The sequence below is a fragment of the Moschus berezovskii genome, chromosome 5 (genome assembly GCF_049115385.1).
Source record: "Moschus berezovskii isolate FMDL1 chromosome 5, NW_MosBer_1.0, whole genome shotgun sequence".
Taxonomy (NCBI): Eukaryota; Metazoa; Chordata; class Mammalia; order Artiodactyla; family Moschidae; genus Moschus; species Moschus berezovskii.
Genome location: NC_142464.1, coordinates 119,616,600 through 119,638,798, shown reverse-complemented (window position 1 = coordinate 119,638,798; position 22,199 = coordinate 119,616,600). Strand labels below are relative to the sequence as shown.

Below are 22,199 nucleotides of genomic sequence, written 5' to 3'. Positions count from 1 at the left end.
CTGATGACTGATGAACAGCAGTTTATCATTCAACTATCTAAAGTATCTTTCAGATATCAGAATCAACCTGCATCAAATAAACAGACCCCAAATTCTCACATCTTGGAGAGTTACACTTAAGCGGACTTAAGTGCCTGAGTGGATTCTTCTTATGGAGTCTGTCTGGAGTTAGCTGTCCAAACTGAGACACGGTTGTCCTATTCTCCGGTTCCTTAATGGTCTCAAGAGCAGTTTTTAGAACTGTCTCGATTCTGCGGCAAGCAGCTGTTGGAGGAGAATATGTCCTTCGCTGATCCAGTGGTGACATGTATACAATAGGTGCCCGATGTTTACTGAGTCAGTTCATGTTTAAATGATTTTTGTAAAGAAACAAAATTTGTTAACATTCTACTTACCAGCCCGTAATGGCCTAGGAACACCTCCAACAAAAATTGTTTTTCGAGGATCCAAAGGCTGAGAACCATCCATCACAAAATCACTATCACTCAAATTCCAAGGACGGATCTGAACCTGTGAAGAAGATGACATTACGACCTGAGGTTTAGCTGCTTTAATAGCTGATAAGCTTTCTGCCAATTGTGCTTTCATAATTCAGAATTTTGGAAAGATGGTTTTGGAAACAAATTGTTAATATTTTAATCTAGATACTGTAAGTTATATAAACTTTTAAAAACTCAACTCTTAATGCAGTAGTTTTTTCACTAATAATCATTTCAAAACAGTTTTTGGGAAACTTTCATTTGTAGCTTCGAGTAGCATTTACTTACAGGTTTGTCCTTGATGGTTGGGCTGGAAACACACAGATAGAGTTTTCCATCCTCTTCAATACAAGCATCAATTAGTGCCTGAACTGAGCTCTCTTCTTGAAAGAGAAGGAATGCATAGCCTGTAACAGCCATGAAAATGAGGCAATAAGTCAAGGTCAGTGATTTCATCCCAAACTTCAGTACTGTTTAGAAAACACACGCCTTTGAAGTAGATAAAAAATGAACTATCAAAAAGGACTACAATCATTATGTTCCTATTGGAGAACACAACATCCTATAGAATACACACAAATACAAATACTCAGTAAATTAACTGCTTTATATAGAGCATTTCTGCTTCATTGACTATGCCAAAGCCTTTGACTGTGTGGATCACAATAAACTGTGGAACATTCTGAAAGAGATGGGAATACCAGACCACCTGACCTGCCTCTTGAGAAACCTGTATGCAGGTCAGGAAGCAACAGTCAGAACTGGACATGGAACAACAGACTGGTTCCAAATAGGAAAAGGTGTACGTCAAGGTTGTATATTGTCACCCTGTTTCTTTAACTTCTATGCAGAGTACATCATGAGGAACGCTGGGCTGGAAGAAGCACAAGCTGGAATCAAGATTGCCGGGAGAAATATCAATAACCTCAGATATGGAGATGACACCACCCTTATGGCAGAAAGTGAAGAGGAACTCAAAGGCCTCTTGATGAAAGTGAAAGAGGAGAGTGAAAAGTTTGGCTTGAAGTTCAACATTCAGAAAATGAAGATCATGGCATCTGGTCCCATCACTTCACGGGAAATAGATGGGGAAACAGTGGAAAAAGTGTCAGACTTTATTTTTGGGGGCTCCAAAATCACTGCAGATGTTGATTGCAGCCAGGAAATTTTTAGACGCTTACTCCTTGGAAGGAAGGTTATGACCAACCTAGATAGCATATTAAAAAGCAGAGACATTACTTTGCCAACAAAGGTCCATCTAGTCAAGGCTATGGTTTTTCCCGTGGTCATGCATGGATGTGAGAGTTGGACTGTGAAGAAAGCTGATCGCCGAAGAATTGATGCTTTTGAACTGTGGTGCTGGAGAAGACTCTTGAGAGTCCCTTGGACTGCAAGGAGATCCAGCCAGTCCATTCTAAAGGAGATCAGTCCTGGGTGTTCATTGGAGGGACTGATGCTAAAGCTGAAACTCCAATACTTGGGCCACCTCATGCGATGAGTTGACTCACTGGAAAAGAGTCTGATGCTGGGAGGGATTGGGAGTGGGAGGAGACGGGGACGACAGAGAATGAGATGGCTGGATGGCATCACTGACTCGATGGACATGAGTTTGAGTGAACTCCGGGAGTTGGTGATGGACAGGGAGGCCTGGTGTGCTGTGATTCATGGGGTCGCAAAGAGTCAGACACGACTGAGCGACTGAACTGAACTGAACTGATTGTACTAAGAGCTTCATATAAATATTTGATTCTCAGGGTAAATCTATGAAACATTATCCTCAATTTACAGAAAAAAAAAGGAAAAGAAAAACAAAACAAACCCTGAGGTGTCAAGTGGTTGAATTACTTGCTCAAAGTCAGTCACATAAGCAAGTAGTTGGTTGATTAATTTCAAACCTAGATCTGCTCTAAGGTCTCCCATGATACTGTCTCCTTAAAGAATTTGGCTGGATTAACCAGTTGAGCCCAGCAGAAGCTACAGTTTTCTTCAGGTGCCCTCAGGGAAAGACAAGTTCTAGAGCATACTTTTGGGCAGGTGGAAGGAGCACATGTGGAAAGGCCCTGGAATTCCTGTAAGTAGGGGAAAATTCCACAGTCAACCTGACCACTTCCAAATGATACTAAGAAAACTCCCTTAGGGAGGTTGGAATGAAACAGGTTCCTTCAGGATGGGTCAAGACTTTTAAATCAAGTCTCAAACTGGCTGAGCAGCAGAACACTTTTTCCAAACAGTACGGAGACTGGGCTTAGATTCCTGCGCTTTTTTGGAAGTGTGCCCTTCCTCCTTTCCTTGTGACAACCAGCTGTCAATCTTTAATCAAATATTATGTATCCAGCAGGCAGAACAGACTTCTTTAGAAAAAGAAGGCATCAAAATTCACAAGTTTACTATTATGTGATTATTCCCAGTAGCAGATAACTGTAAGTGACCTAAAAACACCCCTTTCCCTTGACCAGATTTCTATGCAAACAAATTTAGAGCAATGAAATCTAGTCCCAGTATGAAAGTGCCAAACAGACCATCCATGTCTGTTCCATTAAACAATGGGAAGAGTGAGGTCATGTTTTACTAGAAGTCAAAAAAACACAGCTTATTGCCAATAATCGCTTTTAGTGCCACAAAGATCTGATATGACACACAAAAGAAGTACTTCATTTTAATAAAATTACTATATCTGATTGCACAAATAAGCAATCAAACCATTTATATTTCTACACAAATAGAAACTTCCATATGTATGATCATGCAAGATCAGAAACACATCTTAGACTTTTATAATTGCTAGAAACAACTTAAGTAGGCTTGAAAAAATGAGAAAATAAAGACTGGCTTTCTATATGTGAAGGCATTAATTTTGATACAAGGTATGGTTCTGAGAGCTATAACTATTTTGTAATAATGGAGGGGTATAAGATCAATTTACTAAAAGCATTTTTAAATTAAATTTTTAATGTTATGTTTTATGATGCTAGCTTTCACATTAATATTTTAAATTGCTAAATATTTTTTGTGATTATTAGAAGAGAAATATTTGTAGCAAAAATTAATTAAGCAATATGGCAGGTAAATTTTGATCTAGCTAAGGCAAGCCACTAAATATTAAAATAGTCTCACCAAAAATACCACCTAGCATGTTCTTTAGAATTTATTAGTGCAAACTAATGTTTATATTCAATCCACGGAGTTACAAACAGTCCCACATGACTTGGCGAACAACAACGTTTACACAAGGTGAACCTTATTCACTGCAAAGGACAGGTGTTGTATAAGTGTGGTTCAGCATTCAAGGGCTCAAGTCACTACCTCAATTACAAGGCAACTTCATCAATTGGATGTTTCTACACCAGTGTTTTCCAAACCACGGAATGATGAATCCCAGCAATGACAAAAATGCATGAACGTGCAAGGTTTAGGAACACTGGTCTTGGGCAATGGGCACAATCAACTGTACCAAAATACTATGATTTGCCACTGCTGACTTTTTGTCGTTTTTCTTGTTTTCAGTTTGAGAAAATAACAACTACCACAAAACTACAATAACAATAAGAATGCAATAGCAACAATGACAGCAGCTCTTCTGTTTCATGAAATCAGTGCCGACCTATCTCACTAGGCTTAAATCCACCCCTTAATCTGAACAAGAAGTCCCTGCAGAAAATGTGTACCTGCCTTGACAGAAACTAATGCCAGTACCTTTCTAAACCTGTACTTTAATTCCTGCCTGTAACTCTATTGAACAATTTTTTAATCTACCTAAATTGCATAATCTCCTTTAAATTTAGTTCAAATTTTCACAGTGAAGCTTTCCTCTACCTACTTCAGGTCAAAGGACAAACCATCCCATAGAATTTCTAGTTATTTATATCACTTATTAGGCAACTTTCAATCCATGAATTACCGAGGATACAAAGATGAGTAAAGACACAGTCTGACACATTACTGGAAAAATTTGAAATTGATAGGTTCTGATATTAATAGCTATAACTCTAGCTGTGTTGTGAGAGAAACACTGGGGATATCCAGAGATGTGGACAGACTAAGTCATATGTCTGACATAGTCCAGACAAAGGATGATGGTAATTTAGGCAGAAACGTCCAGAACTAACGGGCATTTTTATTGAACATTTGGTAAAACAAACTATAAAAGACAAGATCGTAACACTGTGAACAACAGATTAAAACCAAGCTAAGAAATGAACATCTACATCAACATGAAGCTAGCTTTCTCTCCAAACCAAGGATGCAAGACTTCCAGATCCAGCAAAGTCCAAAATCATGTGAAAATTTAGAATACATGGAGAGAGGTCCATAGCTAGAAGTAGATTCTAAAAGCTGCCTGAGATCTAGGCTCGAAGGATTCCATAAGATTCAAAGGTTCAGTTCAATTCAGTCACTCAGTCGTGTCCGATTCTTTGCAACCTCATGGACTGCAGCATGCGAGGCCTCCCTGTCGATCACCAACTCCCAGAGTTTAAGGTGTGTGTGTGTGTGTGTGTGTGTGTGTGTGTGTATATATGTATACATATATATCACTGCATTATTCCATTTCTCTAAAAAATGACATCAACTACTCATGGGAGTTCTGTAATTCTCAATGATAAAAGTAGAGATGGCCTGAACAATTTATCACCAGAAACTCTGAACTGGTTTTGGATGCCAATAACTCTGACATGTTTCCTTTCCCAGAGTCAAAATCAGCTTATTCAATAGATCTACTGGAGTCTTCTCCCCAGGCTTGAAAAATCCACTCAGCCATGAGAACAATGGTGTACTTTTTCATTTCTAAAATTACATTTGAATGATATTCAAAGTCAAGTCTTTCAATCTCCCCCTTTCTTTTATTCACCCATGAGGACCTGCCATGACTGGCTGGATTCAGGCTAATTGCTCTCCCCCTGTTCACCCAGGCAGGTGATTCTTCCTCTGCCCACTGATGGTGGCACCGCTTTGCTCAAACGAATGTTAGCTCCATTTGTGATGCCTCTTCTCTGATCAGTCACCGCAGGATCCTAGCAACACGTGACTCTGAACATCTTATCTCTTTATGTAACTGAGTTTTTCCTGACCATTTGTTTTCTTCTCTATCTAAATTCACCAACAGAGTATATATTGCTCTCTTGTTATCTCTGGAACACTTAAGGACATCTTTCAATACTTAAACTATTCATGGGTTTATATTTTATTCTCACTTCATACATTTTTTAATAACCTTAGATATGCAGATGACACCATGCTTATGGCAGAAAGTGAAGAAAAACTAAAAAGCCTCTTGATGAAAGTTAAAGAGGAGGGTGAAAAAGTTGGCTTAAGCTCAACATTCAGAAAACTAAGATCATGGTATCCAGTCCCATCACTTGATGGCAAACAGATGGGGAAACAGTGGCAACAGTGGCTGACTTTATTTTTTGGGGGGCTCCAAAATCACTGCGGATGCTGACTGCAGCCATGAAATAAAAGACAGTTACTCCTTGGAAGGAAAGTTATGACCAACCTAGAAAGCACATTAAAAAGCAGAGACATTACTTTGCCAACAAAGGTCCATCTAGTCAAGGCTATGGTTTATCCACTAGTCATGTATGGATGTGAGAGTTGGACTATAAAGAAAGCTGAGTGCAGAAGAACTGATGCTTTGGAACTGTGGTGTTGCAGAAGACTCTTGAGAGTCCCTTGGACTGCAAGGAGATCCAATCAGTCCATCCTAAAGATCATTCCTGAGTGTTTATTAGAAGGACTGATGTTGAAGCTGAAATTCCAATACTTTGGCTACCTGATGCAAAGAGCTGACTCATTTGAAAAGACCCTGATGCTGGGAAAGATTGAAGGCAGGAGGAGAAGGCGATGACAGAGGATGAGATGGTTGGATGGCATCACCAACTCAATGGACATGAGTTTGGGTAAACTCTGGGAGTTGGCGATAGACAGGGAGGCCTGGTGTGCTATAGTTCACGGGGTCGCAGAGACAGGACTGAGTGACTGAACTGATACATTTCTTAATTCCACTGAGTGGAGACACTTTTTTATATGTCTGTGCCCAAGCTACTGAGAAGGATACCTTAGGCAGAAAAAAGACTCAAATATTTGTGATACAAGCCTTTGAAATCATTATCAAATCATCACAGAGAAGGCACAGCAAGTCTGATGATCCCTGACTGGCTTGAAGTGAAACTGAAAGTTTTCAGAAACATTCTGCCTCACTTGATACATTGTTACCGACCTCTACAATTTACTCTATTAGTTTTTATACAAAGATGTACTCATACTCAATTCGAAAAGAAAACACAAAGTAACTGATATTATTTCTTTGACTGTGGCTTGCCAGGCTTCTCTGTCCTTGGAACTCTCTAGGCAAGAATACTGGAGACGGTAGCCATTCCCTTCTCCAGGAGGTCTTCCTGACCCAGGGATTGAACCTAAGTCTCCTGCGTTGAAGGCAGATTCTTTACCATCTGAGCCACTGCTGCTGCTGCTGCTGCTAAGTCGCTTCAGTCGTGTCCGACTCTGTGCGACCCCATAGACGGCAGCCCGCCAGGCTCCGCCATCCCTGGGATTTTCCAGGCAAGAACACTGGAGTGGGTTGCCATTTCCTGAGCCACTAGGGAAGACAAATTGTTTCTTCAGGTCTCATATAACTATTCCCTAGCAAATAGTAACAAAAAAACCTCTTACCTTTTGGTGGAAAATAGGACTTGCTTTCTGCTTTATGAGGCCAATCCACGACCAAAGGCCCAAATCTTCTGAAGCTAGCAGTTATTTCATCTTAAGAAAGTATAATAACATGCATCAGGAATTAATTTTAATGATTCATTCTAAAAAATCCTATATTTTATGTTATTTTAAAAGATTTAATATTTTAAAGTACCAAATAGCCTAAGATAAACTGCTGCTGCTGCTAAGTCACTTCAGTCGTGTCCGACTCTGTGTGACCCCATAGATGGAAGCCCACCAGGCTCCCCCTTCCCTGGGATTCTCCAGACAAGAACATTGGAGTGGGCCACCATTTCCTTCTCCAATGTGTGAAAGTGAAAAGTGAAAGTGAAGTCGCTCAGTCATGTCCGACCCTTAGCGACCCCACGGACTGCAGCCTACCAGGCTCCTCCATCCATGTATAAATACTAGAAACATGTTAAGATTTAATATTTTAAAGTAACAAATAGCCCAAGATATATAAATATAAGCCCAAAATTATAAATACTAGAAAAAATGTCTAATATCCTCATTAAAATGAAACATAAAATTTAATCTATTTAGTCAAAGTAGTTTTTAAGCAGCACATTGGATCAGTTCAGCATGACTTCTAAAATATAATACTGTATGGACACTAAGGGATTGACAGTACAGCAATCATAAATATCACTGACTTGAAAAACATGCAAACATTATATCAAATTAAAGATCCATAAAGAGATACATTACTGCTTGAAAAAGTAACATATAGTAGGAAAAACAAGGTCTGCTGAACAAGACACATAAAGCCTCAATATTTCCAAAATATACTAGGGTCTATACCTGCCTGGTAGTTTCACTGAAAGACATACAAGTCAAATTCAATGATACAATCAAGCTTATTTATCACATGGAAACTTTTGGTACAGATTAATATACAGAATAAGTTTGTGGATATTTGAATTATAACTGAAAAAATCCCCAAAATGTAGTAATATTTTCTCTATTATTACACTGTAAACGAGAATGGCAGATTTCCCACAGTCTCTCAAGTATTAGTTTCAGTATTTTAAATTTATCTTGAATTTTCTTTCTTTAGTTATTGTTACTCAGGATAATTTTTATATATGCTTATTATTCTTTATAAAATCTGCATTTTCTGTTTTGTACTGTTTCCATTCCTTGTTTAGGTTGTATAGTCTCTTATCTGCTTCTAAAAGTATATTTACACTTAAGTTGAATTTTTGATTCTTATACATTGAAGTTTCATGGTTGGTTACCTTTAATTCATTGTGTGTGGTGTGTGCACGCATGCATGCATGCATTACAGTCATATGAAAAGTTTTTTTTATGTATGGTTATGTTACACACATACAAAAAGTTTGGTTATATATATTATGGTCATACAAAAAGTTTTTATAAGTCTTAAATAAATATATAAAATAAAAAGTTTAATGTACTTAAATATGTTTTATATTTAAAAAAATAACTGAGATATGAACTAGATGAACATCTGATTTATAAAAAATGCTCACAGTAACAATATGTAAAAGACACAAAGTAAAGAAACAGATTTATATCCCCATTCACACTTTATTTTAGGTTTTTTCTTAGTATCACAAGTCATCATTTTACCTTCATCAATGTCTGGAGGAAGACCACCAACAAAAACTTTTCGAGAGAAACGTTCTATTCGCTCTCCATTCTGATGAGCTGAGTAACATGTGGGTGAATTTAAAACACCAACTTGATCATTATGCCCATCATCCAGCAAGCCATCATCTATTGGAAAGAGGGAAGAACGACCTAAAACGTAAGAACAAATATAACCTGAATCTCAGATCTAAGAAAGTGATAAAACTCAGGAATAAAAAGATAACAATAAATTAAAGGCTTAAAAATGAAAGTGAAAAAATAAAAAATGAAAGTGACATAGGTATCAAAAATAAGGAACATTCAGATAGCTTAAAAGTTCAATTACCTGAATTCAAGAGAGATGTTGTCTGAGGGATGACTTAGAAATAAACATGGCCATATGACAACAATTATGTCATGAACAAACAGTAGATCACTACGATTTTTTTATGGAAAATGGCAAGAATCTGCCGTATGGGGATGGTTACACTGGATATGTAACGGAGAAACCTTTTAGAAATTGGTGGCAGAAAGAAACGACACAGACTAAATTGATAAGAAAACAACAACAAAAAAAAACACTTGCAGACTACAGTAATGAAGGATGAAAGTACCAAGTTACACTTGCACAGACGGTCTTGATGTACTGCATGTGTGTCAGTTACATGACAGGGTGGACAGAGATTCTGCACATGTGCAAAACAGACGGGGCTCCCCTCCAGGACTCTGGTCCCCCCTCCAGGACTCTGGTCCCCACCTGAGCCCACCCTTCAGGACACACCCTTGTACAGAAACATATAATCCTCTGCAGCAATCCTGATGCTGGATTCTGTGGGGATCACAATAAATACGTAAATAAGATGACCTGGTAAAACAGTCTCTAAAGTGCTTCAGAGGAAGTGTGCTGGAGGAAGGGAGTAACCTGGCTAAAACAGGCAATTTCTCAAATCCCCAGGTGAAACCGGATGTGGTACTTAGGGAGTTAAGAGAAGGTAGGCTAGTAGAATATTTGTAAGAAAATGGTTTTGAAGGAGAAACGTAAGACAGAGAAGGAAAAAGTGAATTTATTTAAGAAATAAGAGTCACGTTGGCTGAAACATGTTGGAAAAAAGGAAAATAAAAGCTAGAAAAGCACCTTGGGCTAGAAAGAACACTTAGCCTTGAATGTTAGGCTAAAGGACACATTTTAGTCAGTGACAAAAGAAAAAGGAACAAACAAAAAACAACTGGATACAGGTGTTCAAGCAAGATAATAACTTTTCCTGTATTTTAGGAAGACTCCTCTTGGCAAATATGGTTAATGTGGTGAGAAATGAGCCAATCAGAAGTCCTTCAAAAAATTCAGGAAGGATGGACAGTTGGAGGTACCTGAAGCAGTGAAAAGTAGATGGGAAATGAAACAGAAAAAAAGAATGGAAAAAAGGAATCAAAAGGTTCCAGAATTTGAGTGGTAAAAATCATTAACTAAATAAATATAAGGACAGTAAAGGCCTGAAACTGCGACAGGAAAGGGAAATATGTCCGAGACATGTGAAAGTTCACAAGCTTCACCTCTGAGATGTTCAGAAATGCGGAGAAAGGAGAAGAGTCACATTTCTGAGACAGTAATCTGGGGTCAACTCGCCAGTAAACTGGTGAGAGCTTAATGTTCTTTATAACATCACCGATAAGAACCCCAGTGAGAAATGATAAGGAGAGCACCTCAGGAAACTTACAAGGGAGAAATGAAAGAATAAAAAAAAAAAGCAATGAAGGAACAAGGTGAGATGTTAAGATAATGATTTGAGAAAAATGACAATTTGAAGACATGCATGATCTTCGAAGGCAGTAGCATTAGTAAAGCTGCTGGTAGAGTTTTGTGAAGTACAGACATCAGAGAAGTTTATTACAGAAAGAAAAAGAAAATAAGGGCATAGGCAAGGTTTTTTTTTTTTTTCAAGATGGAGCGAAGGATTTTTTTAAATGAGGAGAAAATGCATATAATCTGTAGCATGTCTTAATATATACACATTATAAATATTCAACATAAAGTGTCATTAAAGTGTTATCATCTTGAAAAGTATGGTACACAATGATGCAACTGATGTAACAAAGACAATCTGAAATGTGATGGCCTGCACAGAACTGGGGTTGTTGGGCTGAGGAGGGGGTGACATGTCTGTGAGCTATAGCTAGCTAGATGTTAGAAACAAGAATTTTAATTGTATAAGATCAAAAATAGGGAGAAAGATCATATTTGATATAGGAAACAAATTATTCTGCGTATTCAAATTCAATTTAACAAGATGTTCTGAAATATATACATGTTTACTGAGTAAGTCTATGAATATTTAACTTTCCCAATACCTTTGCTATCAGGAATAAGGATCATGAAAAACAAGTGTCAATATTCCTTGTGATCAACAGAAAGAAAGGTCTTCAAGATGAAACTATTTTCCTTAAAGAGAACCTCATCAAGAACCATCACAAGTATTATTAATTATGAATAACTAGTTCAACTTTTTCGGTTGGACTTTAAATGAATAATTCTATATTTTAAGAAGAATAAGATGAGGTAGAGAGACAACATCAATATTTAGTTTTTGATTAAAATGATAAATCCAAATTTTATACTTATTTCAGACATGCCAATACTTAAACAGAAATACTGAATGCAGTGATTAAGAAAATCACTATACAAGCAAGATCAGAGAGGTGACCCAAAATGACTTAAAATTTTTCTCTTAACTATAATATTTTAAGTATACTCATTATATACTAATGAATTATTCTGTATTCTCCAGGCCAGAATACTGGAGTGGGCACCCTTTCCCTTCTCCAGGGGATCTTCCCAACCCAGGGATCGAACCCAGGTCTCCTGCATTGCAGGCAGATTCTTTACCAGCTGAGCCACAAGGGAAGCCCTAATTCTGTATTACTAACTATAGTATTCTAACTATAGATACTAGACAGTAACTATCAAAGATCTAAGTGTAATCTGTGTTTAAAATCTATTAACCAAAGTTCAGATGAACAAAAGATACAATGAAAAGGCTGGGAACATATCATATACTGGTCATACTCATGGACAATCTTTCAGTTCAGTTCAGTTCAGTCGCTCAGTCATGTCCGACTCTTTGCGACCCCATGAATCACAGCCCGCCAATGGACAATCTTTATTGCTGCGAAATCATGACCACTTTCCTTCTAGAAGCCATAAAACCTCCAGAGTTAAATACTCATTTAAAAGAGGAGTTAACTGAACATGTATCGTCAACAAAAATACTGTTTTTCATCTTTCCAATTATCCTTCCCTGTAACCCAAATTAACATGACTATAAAAGAAGAACCACTAAATAATTATGCCTTCCATGTACTTCAAAAATACTTTCTAAGAATGAATAAAAAAGAAAACTAGAACAAAAAAGAAAACACTAAGTATGAAAAATCAGACATCAATCGACACAAAATGTATGGTTTTTAACAGACTGAGGAAATTCCCACCTATTCCTAGTTTCCTCAGAGGTTTTTTAATCATGAATAGCTGCTGAATGTTATCAGATATGTTTCCTATATCTGTGGTACTTCTACTGCATGCATATAAGCATGGTATTTCTAATTCCTTCTGTTTATGTGGTGAATTACAGTAACAGATTTTCAAATGTCAATCTTACATTTCTGGGATAAATCACACTTAATCGTGATACATTTTTCATTTCTATAAATTTCTGGATTCAGTCTATCAATATTTTCTTTAGAATTTTTGCCTCTATTTCATGAGGGAATACTGGTATATAGTATTCTTATAATATTCTTATCAGGTTTAGTATCAGGGTTATAAAATAAGTTAGGAAAAGCTCTACTTACAAACACAAATGCAATCAAATTAGCTTACACTACGATATCTAGTCAAGGCTATGGTTTTTCCCGTGGTCATGTATGGCTGTGAGAGTTGGACTGTGAAGAAAGCTGATCGCTGAAGAATTGATGCTTTTGAACTGTGGTGCTGGAGAAGACTCTTGAGAGTCCCTTGGACTGCAAGGAGATCCAACCAGTCCATCTAAAGGAGATCAGTCCTGGGTATACACTGGAAGGACTGATGCTAAAGCTGAAACTCCAATACTTTGGCCACCTCATGCGACGAGTTGACTCACTGGAAAAGAATCTGATGCTAGGAGGGATTGGGGGCGGGAGGAGAAGGGGACGACAGAGAATGAGATAGCTGGATGGCATCACCGACTCTGTGGACATGAGTTTGAGTGAACTCCGGGAGTTGGTGATGGACAGGGAGGCCTGGTATGCTTTGATTCATGGGGTCACAGAGAGTCGGACACGACTGAGCGACTGAACTGAAGATATCTAAAATGTACAATAAAATTTTAAAATGTAAATATGATAGTTACAATAAATATAATCAGTCAGTTCAGTACAGTCGCTCAGTCATGTCTGACTCTTTGCAATCACAGCACGCTAGACTTCCCTGTCCATCAATAACTCCCAGAGTTCACTCAAACTCATGTCCACAGAGTCGGTGATGCCATCCAGCCATTTCATCCTCTGTTGTCTCCTTCTCCTCCTGCCCCCAATCCCTCCCAGATTCAGAGTCTTTTCCAGTGAGTCAACTTTTCCCATGAGGTGGCCAAAGTACTGGAGTTTCAGCTTTAGCATCAGTCCTTCCAATGAACACCCAGGACTGATCTCCTTTAGAATGGACTGGTTGGATCTCCTTGCAGTCCAAGGGTCTCTCAAGAGTCTTCTCCAACACACTTCAAAAGCATCAATTCTTCGGCGATCAGCTTTCTTCACAGTCCAACTCTCACATCCATACATGACCACGGGAAAAACCATAGCCTTGACTAGACAGACCTTTGTTGGCAAAGTAACGTCTCTGCTTTGTAATATGCTATCTAGGTTGGTCATAACTTTCCTTCCAAGGAGTAAGCGTCTTTTAATTTCCTGGCTGCAGTCAGAATCTGCAGTGATTCTGGAGCCCCAAAAATATAAAATCTGACACTGTTTCCACTGTTTCCCCATCTATTTGCCATGAAGTGATGAGACCAGATGCCATCATCTTAAGTTTTCTGAATGTTGAGCTTTAAGCCAACTTTTTCACTCTTACCTTTCACTTTCATTAAGAGGCTTTTGAGTTCTTCTTCACTTTCTGCCACAAGGTGTGTCATCTGCATATTTGAGGTTATTGATATTTCTCCTGGCAATCTTGATTCCAGCTTGTGCTTCTTCCAGCCCAGCGTTCCTCATGATGTACTCTGCATATAAGTTAAATAAGCAGGGTGACAATATACAGCCTTGACGCACTCCTTTTCCTATTTGGAACCAGTCTGTTGGTCCATGTCCAGTTCTAACTGTTGCTTCCTGACCTGCACACAGGTTTCTCAAGAGGCAGGTCAGGTGGTCTGGTATTCCCATCTCTTTCAGAATTTCCCAGAGTTTATTGTGATCCACACAGTCAAAGGCTTTGGCATAGTCAATAAAGCAGAAATCGATGTTTTTCTGGAACACTCTTGCTTTTTCCATGATCCAGCGGATGTTGGCAATTTGATCTCTGGTTCCTGTGCCTTTTCTAAAACCAGCTTGAACATCTGGAAGTTCACGGTTCACATATTGCTGAAGCCTGGCTTGGAGAATGTTGAGCATGACTTTACTAGAGTGTGAGATGAGTGCAATTGTGTGGTAGTTTGAGCATTCTTTGGCATTGCCTTTCTTTGGGATTGGAATGAAAACTGAACTTTTCCAGTCCTGTGGCCACTGATGAGTTTTCCAAATTTGCTGGCATATTGAGTGCAGCACTTTCACAGCATCATCTTTCAGGATTTGAAATAACTAACTGGAATTCCATCATCTACACCAGCTTTGTTCGTAGTGATGCTTTCTAAGGCCCACTTGACTTCACATTCCAAGATGTCTGGCTCTAGGTGAGTGATCACACCATTGCGATTATCTTGGTCATGAAGATCTTTTTTGTACAGTTCTTCTGTGTATTCTTGCCCCTCTTCTTAATATCTTCTGCTTCTGTTAGGTCCACACCATTTCTGTCCTTTATCGAGCCCATCTTTGCATGAAATGTTCCCTTGGTATCTCTAATTTTCTTGGAAATCTCTATTCTTTCCTATTCTGTTGTTTTCCTCTATTTCTTTGCATTGATCACTGAGGAAGGCTTTCTTATCTCTCCTTGCAATTCTTTGGAACTCTGCATTCAGATGCTTATATCTTTCCTTTTCTCCTTTGCTTTTCGCTTCTCTTCTTTTCACAGCTATTTGTAAGGCCTCCTCAGACAGCCATTTTGCTTTTTTGCATTTCTTTTCCATGGGGATGGTCTTGATCCCTGTCTCCTGTACAATGTCAAGAACCTCCGTCCATAGTTCATCAGGCACTCTATCTATCAGATCTAGTCCCTTAAATCTATTTCTCACTTCCACTGTATAATCATAAGGGATTTGATTTAGGTCATATCTGAATGGTCCAGTGTTTTTCCCTACTTTCTTCAATTTAAGTCTGAATTCAATTTAAGGAGTTCATGATCTGAGTCACAGTCAGCTCCTGGTCTTGTGTTAACTGTATAGGGCTTCTCCATCTTTGGCTGCAAAGAATATAATCAATCTGATTTCTAAATATTATAGATAGAAGCAATAATAGATGAAAGAGCAAAATAGGACTATACAATGTTGGCCAATCAGTGCCAGTGAAAGAGTGTGAGATGGCCTCAATGTTGCCAGGCCTATTCAACAGGTCACCAAGGTCTCCTTTCAAGATGAAAGCAACAGAATGCATATTCCTGTAACAGGACTAAAAGTACCCCTTTTCCAAAACCAGAAAATCAGCAAAGATTTTTGTGGTGAGAAAAACTGCAGCCACCACAAATATGAGCCTCATTTATGATGTTAATCATGATTTCATGATATTTTGGGGCTTCCCAGGTGGTTCAGCTGATAAAGAATCTGCCTGCAAAGCAGGAGACCTGGGTTTGATTCCTGGGTCGGGAAGATCCCCTGGAGAAGGAGATAGCTTCCCACTCCAGTATTCTTGCCTGGAGAATTCCATGGACAGAGAAGTCTGGCAGGCTATAGTCTGTGGGGTTACAAAGAGTCGGACATGACTGAGCGACTAACACATACCCATACAGTCATGATTCAAATTACTCACTTTAAAGTATTTTAAAAAATCATTAGAGAATGCATGGAACTTCTGTAAGTTCCATGGAACACAAGCATGGAACAGCATAAAAACTGCTGTTCTATACATGCAATAATAAAAACTCTACTATGAGCATCCTAAACTGAAGATGGAACTAAAGACAAACTTACATACATGCTTGTATGACTGACAGTTACTCCTCAATATCTGGTCCTCTTGTGTGTGCAGGTGTATGTGTAGCACAAATGAATGCAGTTAGGGAAGTAATGGGCAATTACTAATGTTGACACTGGCAGCTATGCTAATATGCCTGAAATTGATCATTATACTTGCTTTTCAGACTGTAGCCTTACTCTGGATGCCCAGAATAAAGACATTTTCCAACAAAGAAACACAGTAGGGACAGACAGGAGAGGAAAACAAAATATCTGTGAAAAATTGGTCAATTTATAGCTTGAAGGTAAGCATGGTTCTTTGATTTTAATGTATATCCTGTACTTTTATTTACTGATTGTCGGTTTAAAAATTAAAGCAAATGCAAAACAAAGTATTATTATTAAGAAAGAATATTCCTACCATTCTTCAAGATCCTAGAAGCCACTCCACTGGGTTAAATAATCCACCAGTGTGATGGCATGAATTTTATTTCATATGAAAGGATTAAAAAAAACTATCAAAACAACAGAACTAGGTCTTGAACTGATCTGTCTCAAGCACCACCTGTGGAATTAGATAGAATCACTATCTGGAATGTTTCTCCAAAGAACTGAGACAGGAGCTATACTTATTACTTAAAAATATTTTGCCCCAATAATAGGCTTGTCCTTTTCTCACAGGGAATAAGATATTTAATTTAAAAAAATCAGTTAAAACTTAGCACCCTATATGTCTTTGTAAACTAATGCTAGATATAATGTATTTGGCTTAAAATTGAGTTCACACTAATAAACTATCAGAAAGAGAAAACATGAAAATAATCCTATTTATAATCACATAAAAAGAATAAAATATCAATGAACAAACTTAACTAAGGAGGTGAAAGACCTATACTCTAAAAACTATAAGCTGCTAAAGAAATTGAAGATGACAAAATAAATGGAAAAATAGACTGTTGTCATGGATTAGAAGTAATACTGTTAAAATTTTCATACTATTCAAAGCAATCTACAGATTCAATGCACTCCCTATTAAGATACTAATGACATTTTCCACATGATCAGAACAAACAATTGTAAAATTTGCATAGAACCCCCAAAAAACCAAAAAACAAAACTTTGAATAGCCAAAGCAGTGTTGAGAAAGAAGAACAAAGCTTGAGGTATCAGGCTTCTTGATTTTAAACTATACAACAGAGCTAGACTAATAAAAACAATATACTGACACAGAAAGGACACACAGATCAATGGAAGAGAAAACAAAGCTCAGAAATAAACCAACATGCTTATGATCAATTAATCTGCATGACAAAGAAGGCAAGAACACACAAAGGGAAAAGAGTCTCTTCAAAAACAGTGCTGGGAAAATGGAATAGCTACACTAAAAGAATGCAACTGAATCACTTTCTCACGTCATATACAAAAAAAAGTCAAAATGGATTAAAGACTTAAATATAAGACCTAAAACTCCTAGAAGAAAACAGAGAGAGTAAGCTCTCTGACTCTGGTTTAGGCAATGTATTTCTTTGAATATGTCTCCTCAGGCAAAGACACCAAAAGCAAAACTAAATAAATGGGACTACATCAAATGATAAAAAGCTTTCCACAGTGAAGGAAATCAACAAAATGAAAGAGCCATCAACTGAATGGGAGATGACACCTACAGATGACAGGAAGGGGTTGACATCCAGAACACGTAAAGAACTTGCACAACACAGCATCAACAACAACAAAACGTTAAAATAAGCACAGGATCTGAATTGGGCTTTTTTTCGGAGATGACATACAGATGGCCAAAAGATACACAAAAAAAGATACTCAACATCATTAATTATCAGGCAAATGCAAATCAAAACCACAAAGAGATGCCAACTCACTCCTGTCACAATGGCTACAATAGAAGGACAAGAAATAACAAGTGTTGGCATGGATGTGAAGAAAAGGCAACTCATGCAATGTTGTTGGAGTATTACTCAGCCATTAAAAAGACGAAATCTTACAATGTGCACTAAGACAGATGACCTAAAAGGTATTAATTACATTAAATGAAATAAATCATGAAAGAAAGATACCGTATGATTTTCCTTGTATGTGGAATCTGAAAAACAACACAAATACACAGAACAGAAACATATTCATAGATACAAAGACTAAACTGGAGGTTGCCAGAGGCGAGGAAGGTGTAATAAATGAAATAGAAATAGGTAAAAGGAATAAAGAGGTTTAAATTTCCAGTTTATACACAGAGATGTATCGATAATGGACAGCATAGGGAATATAGCTAATAATACTGGAATAATTTTGTGTGGTGACAGATGGTTCCTAAACTTATCACGGTGATCATTTTCCATAAAATACTGAATTACCACGCTGTACATCTAAAACAAGTGTAATATTGTATGCTGCTGTTACTTAGTTGCTACGTCATGTCCAACTCTTGTGACCCCATGGAATGCAGTCCGCCAGACTCCTTCTGTCCATGGGATTTTCCAGGCAAGAATATTGGAGTGGGTTGCCAGTTCCTTCTCCAATAGTACTGCATGCAAATTATAATTCAATAAAAAGGTGAAAAAAGTATTTGTCAAAGATGAAAATTGTCAGCCTTTATGTCATCATGAAAGGATTTGGTACTGGTGATGTTAGGGGGTATATACTTATTCTGGCTATTCTACAAGGCTGTTAAAGAGTCAAATGAGTTCAAATTAAATCTAATCACAGAAAATCCTGGATCAATTTTTAAGAAATATTTTAAGTATAATGTATTATTAATACTTATTCATTATGGCACAGGAATATGAATGGCTACATACACAGTATGAATAAATCCAACCACTCTAATTAAAGCTCTGTAATTTTACTCCCTTTAAAAGTATTTCTCCCATCTTCCCATTTCATATGTAATATACTAAAATCTACTGAGTAAAGCTTCAGGCTTCCCTGCTAGAAAAGATTGCTTTGTGGTTTTTAGTTTCACTAACTAAAATAGATTCTTTATTTCTGTTATTTAACATAATTCTGTATATTTTTACTCCACTGGAGTAGAGCAGCATTTTAATCCTGTCCCTATTATTGCATTAAAAGGATGGGCTGCAGTAACAAAAATATTTCAGATTGAGAGATATTGCTTAAGTTACACTTCACACTTCTTTCACAACCTACAAACCTACTCCAAGCTCCGACCAGTATGTTCACTATCAGAATGAAATAAACATTGAATATATAAGGTAGACATAAGAGTCTTTCTCCTTTCTAATCCTGGCCCTCAGGCAGCACTGCTGTAGAACTCTTTATGGCTCCCAGGGTACAGAAATACATACGAGTAGGGGCAGGATACAAACGAAAAGCTGGGGAAGAAATCTCTGCTTTTCTTAATCACTTTTAGCATATTGAAATTTTGATTATTCCTAAGGTATATTTCATATATTAGTATCCGCAGGCAGTTTGATTTAAAGTTCTTATTTCGACATTATTAAAGATATTAAAATATACACATTCATTTTGGTAGTAATTTGGTTTTTACTGCACTCAAGTGGGAAATCTTTTAAATGAAAACAGCTACTCTGTGCTTGAGCTTAAAGGTGAGAGTCAAAGATTACAAAAGAAGAAAAAAATAGTTCCTCCTAAACTAGATTATAAAGTCAAAATTCTTGTGAAAATAGTACTGTCCACCCACCACACACGGGTAAACAGCAATGTCTTATTTTTTGGCAAAAACTGTATCAGCTCAGTGTGACACATTCCACATCAACAGATCTGATGTGCATGAGAGCTTTTTTTTAGAAAATAAAAATGACTAAATAAATAAATGGACTTCCTTTGATGGACCAAATCTAAAATATGAAACCCATAGAAGGAATCTTTGATAGTTAAAAGGTTATCAATGTGATACTGCTATAACATCTAGCACAGGAAGAGGAAAAAGTGAGTAGAAAATAGGAAGAAAGCCAGGCTACTTCTTGTTGAGTCACTCCTTTAGTATGTGCTTTTATTTTTTTTAATATCTTTTATTACTTACTGCGTTAAAAGTACTTTCAAACTCAAATAAGATCTCTCAATAGTTATTTCTAATGAGTATACTTTAAAAAAATTTATTGAACTATAGTTGATTTACAATGTGTTAATTTTCTGCTGTACAGCAAAGTGACTCAGCTATACATATGTGTGTCTGTGTGTGTACATATTTACGTTTTCTTTTTCATATTCTTTTCCATTCTACTTTATCACAGGATATTTTCATCTGACCATCGAATCTAAAATTTTAAAAGCAGACTCCTAGGAGGAACAACTAGAAAAATTACTAATGCTAAGCAACATTGAGAGGAACAGTTATCCACCACCAAGCCCTACCCACCGCACCCCACCTCCTGCTAAACGAAGCCACGTAAGCATGACAACTGTCAGCTCTGTGCTACAGAAGGTCTCTACCAAAAGCCTTAAAACCAGGTGAGAGTCTTCTTTCTTCCAATGCTGGGAGGCAGCTCTGAAGTAGAAGTAAGTCTTTGTGGCTCTCAGAGGACAGAGATATTTGAGTAAACCACAAATTTTTGTTGTTTCTTAATATAGTCACAGTCCACAATTATTAAATTAAGACAAAAGAAGATAAACAACATGATTTTCCTATACGTTGTTTTGAAGAACTTCCTAGATTATGACATTTACATTGGAGTATACCAAATCAGGTGTATAAATCACACTAAGATTAAAAGATGAAACATGTATAAAAAGACAAGAATCCTAAATTGCTCTACAGTTTCAAAAATACCTAAAAACAAAGATTGGTAAATGGGCTTTTTTCAAGAGAACTAAACTTCCGTATTAAAATACCACACTGGAATTAGATAGTCCATAGAACTGAAAATAGGTACTAAAATTCTCAATTTTTCTCCTCTTCTCAGCTGCTAGTAACAATCTCTAGAAAGTTATTCAGTTTCAGTTTTCTAAGTCATTAGTCTCTAAATCCTCTTAAATCTTTTAGTTAGAAAAGTAAAGAACCAAGAGATTCAGTGAAGCATTTCAAGAAACTAGATTCTGAAAATGAAGTTAAATTCAGACAACATTCAAATACAAAACTGGAAATACTATTGACACGTATAAAATACTAGTTTCTGTCGTCAATGGTGAGTTTTGCACATTTGTTTTCAAAGTAACACACTCATGACTAGATAAAAAGAAATTGAAGCACTGGTACACGTATATAAAATTTGTCAAAAGGCACTATTATTACTATCTATCCTCCATGGCCCAAGGAAGAGTTTACAAACTAAGGAAAATCCTTTTACATGAGTACTATGGTAACTGGCACTTACAACAACCACATAAGTAGTATGGCAATTCATCACTTAGAGGATAATCTAGTGTAAAGTTACTTTTGCTTCTTCTCCTCCCATCATCACATCTACTTTTCTTCCTATCAATTTCTGCACATGAGAAAGAAAAGTAAAGTTTAAGCCACAGAAAATGTTAGCTACTTTCCTAGGAAGCTGAATAGAGCAGCACTGCATAGCCCTAGTCTTTTTCTTAAGAAAACAAGAACCCAAAGTGTAAGACTTGTGCGAGAGAGAAAGAATGTGTGTGTGTGAGACAGAAAGAGAGAAAGAGGCAGAGAGAGAGAAAGTGCACGTGCGTGTGGTGTTAAGACAGAGAGAGAAAGGATTATTTTAAGACAGAAATATGAGTGACATGATTTCTATATGTCGGTGTTAATAGTAATCTGTTTGCTATTTGCCATGTTCAACTGGGTCAAACATAAAACTAATAAACTAGAGCTATAAATTATATGCCATAGATAAGACAATCAGTTACAGATTGAGAGAGCAGAAAATTCATATTGCATGTCACCTTCTACTATCTATTAAACACATCTCTTAAAAACTATAAACAGGTTTATTTTAAAAGATACACAAATGACTTCAAACAGTTAAAATCTAGACATTTATAATGGAAAAATTTATTAAATAACCATATTAGTATGAAAATTACCTTAAAGGTTATTTAGGGTCCAAAACTTGGACAAGTAAGTGTGCAAATCAAAACACAAATTTTCAGTGAGTTTCCAGACATTGCATAATAAATCTGGGATAATTACAACATCGATCAGTAAAACCCAATTAGAAACAGTTATACCATAGCAAACAGA

The 22,199-nt window shown here is 37.1% G+C and overlaps 1 protein-coding gene across 8 annotated transcripts in view; it reads right to left on the bottom strand.

Annotated features, from left to right (window-relative positions):
* CPEB2 (cytoplasmic polyadenylation element binding protein 2) overlaps positions 1-22,199 on the bottom strand; it is a 77,195-nt gene that overhangs the window by 10,866 nt on the left and 44,130 nt on the right. For 6 of the 8 annotated variants that reach the window (XM_088836501.1, XM_088836502.1, XM_088836504.1 and 3 more), the window contains 4 exons: positions 8,778-8,948; positions 7,146-7,235; positions 768-886; positions 396-510 (listed from right to left, as the gene is read on the bottom strand). In XM_088836501.1, the coding sequence (XP_088692627.1) occupies positions 396-510; positions 768-886; positions 7,146-7,235; positions 8,778-8,948 (495 nt within the window). Of the gene's footprint in view, positions 1-395; positions 511-767; positions 887-7,145; positions 7,236-8,777; positions 8,949-13,875; positions 22,135-22,199 lie in introns of those variants that run through there. The other 2 variants (XM_088836508.1, XM_088836503.1) reach the window with 2 other exon arrangements.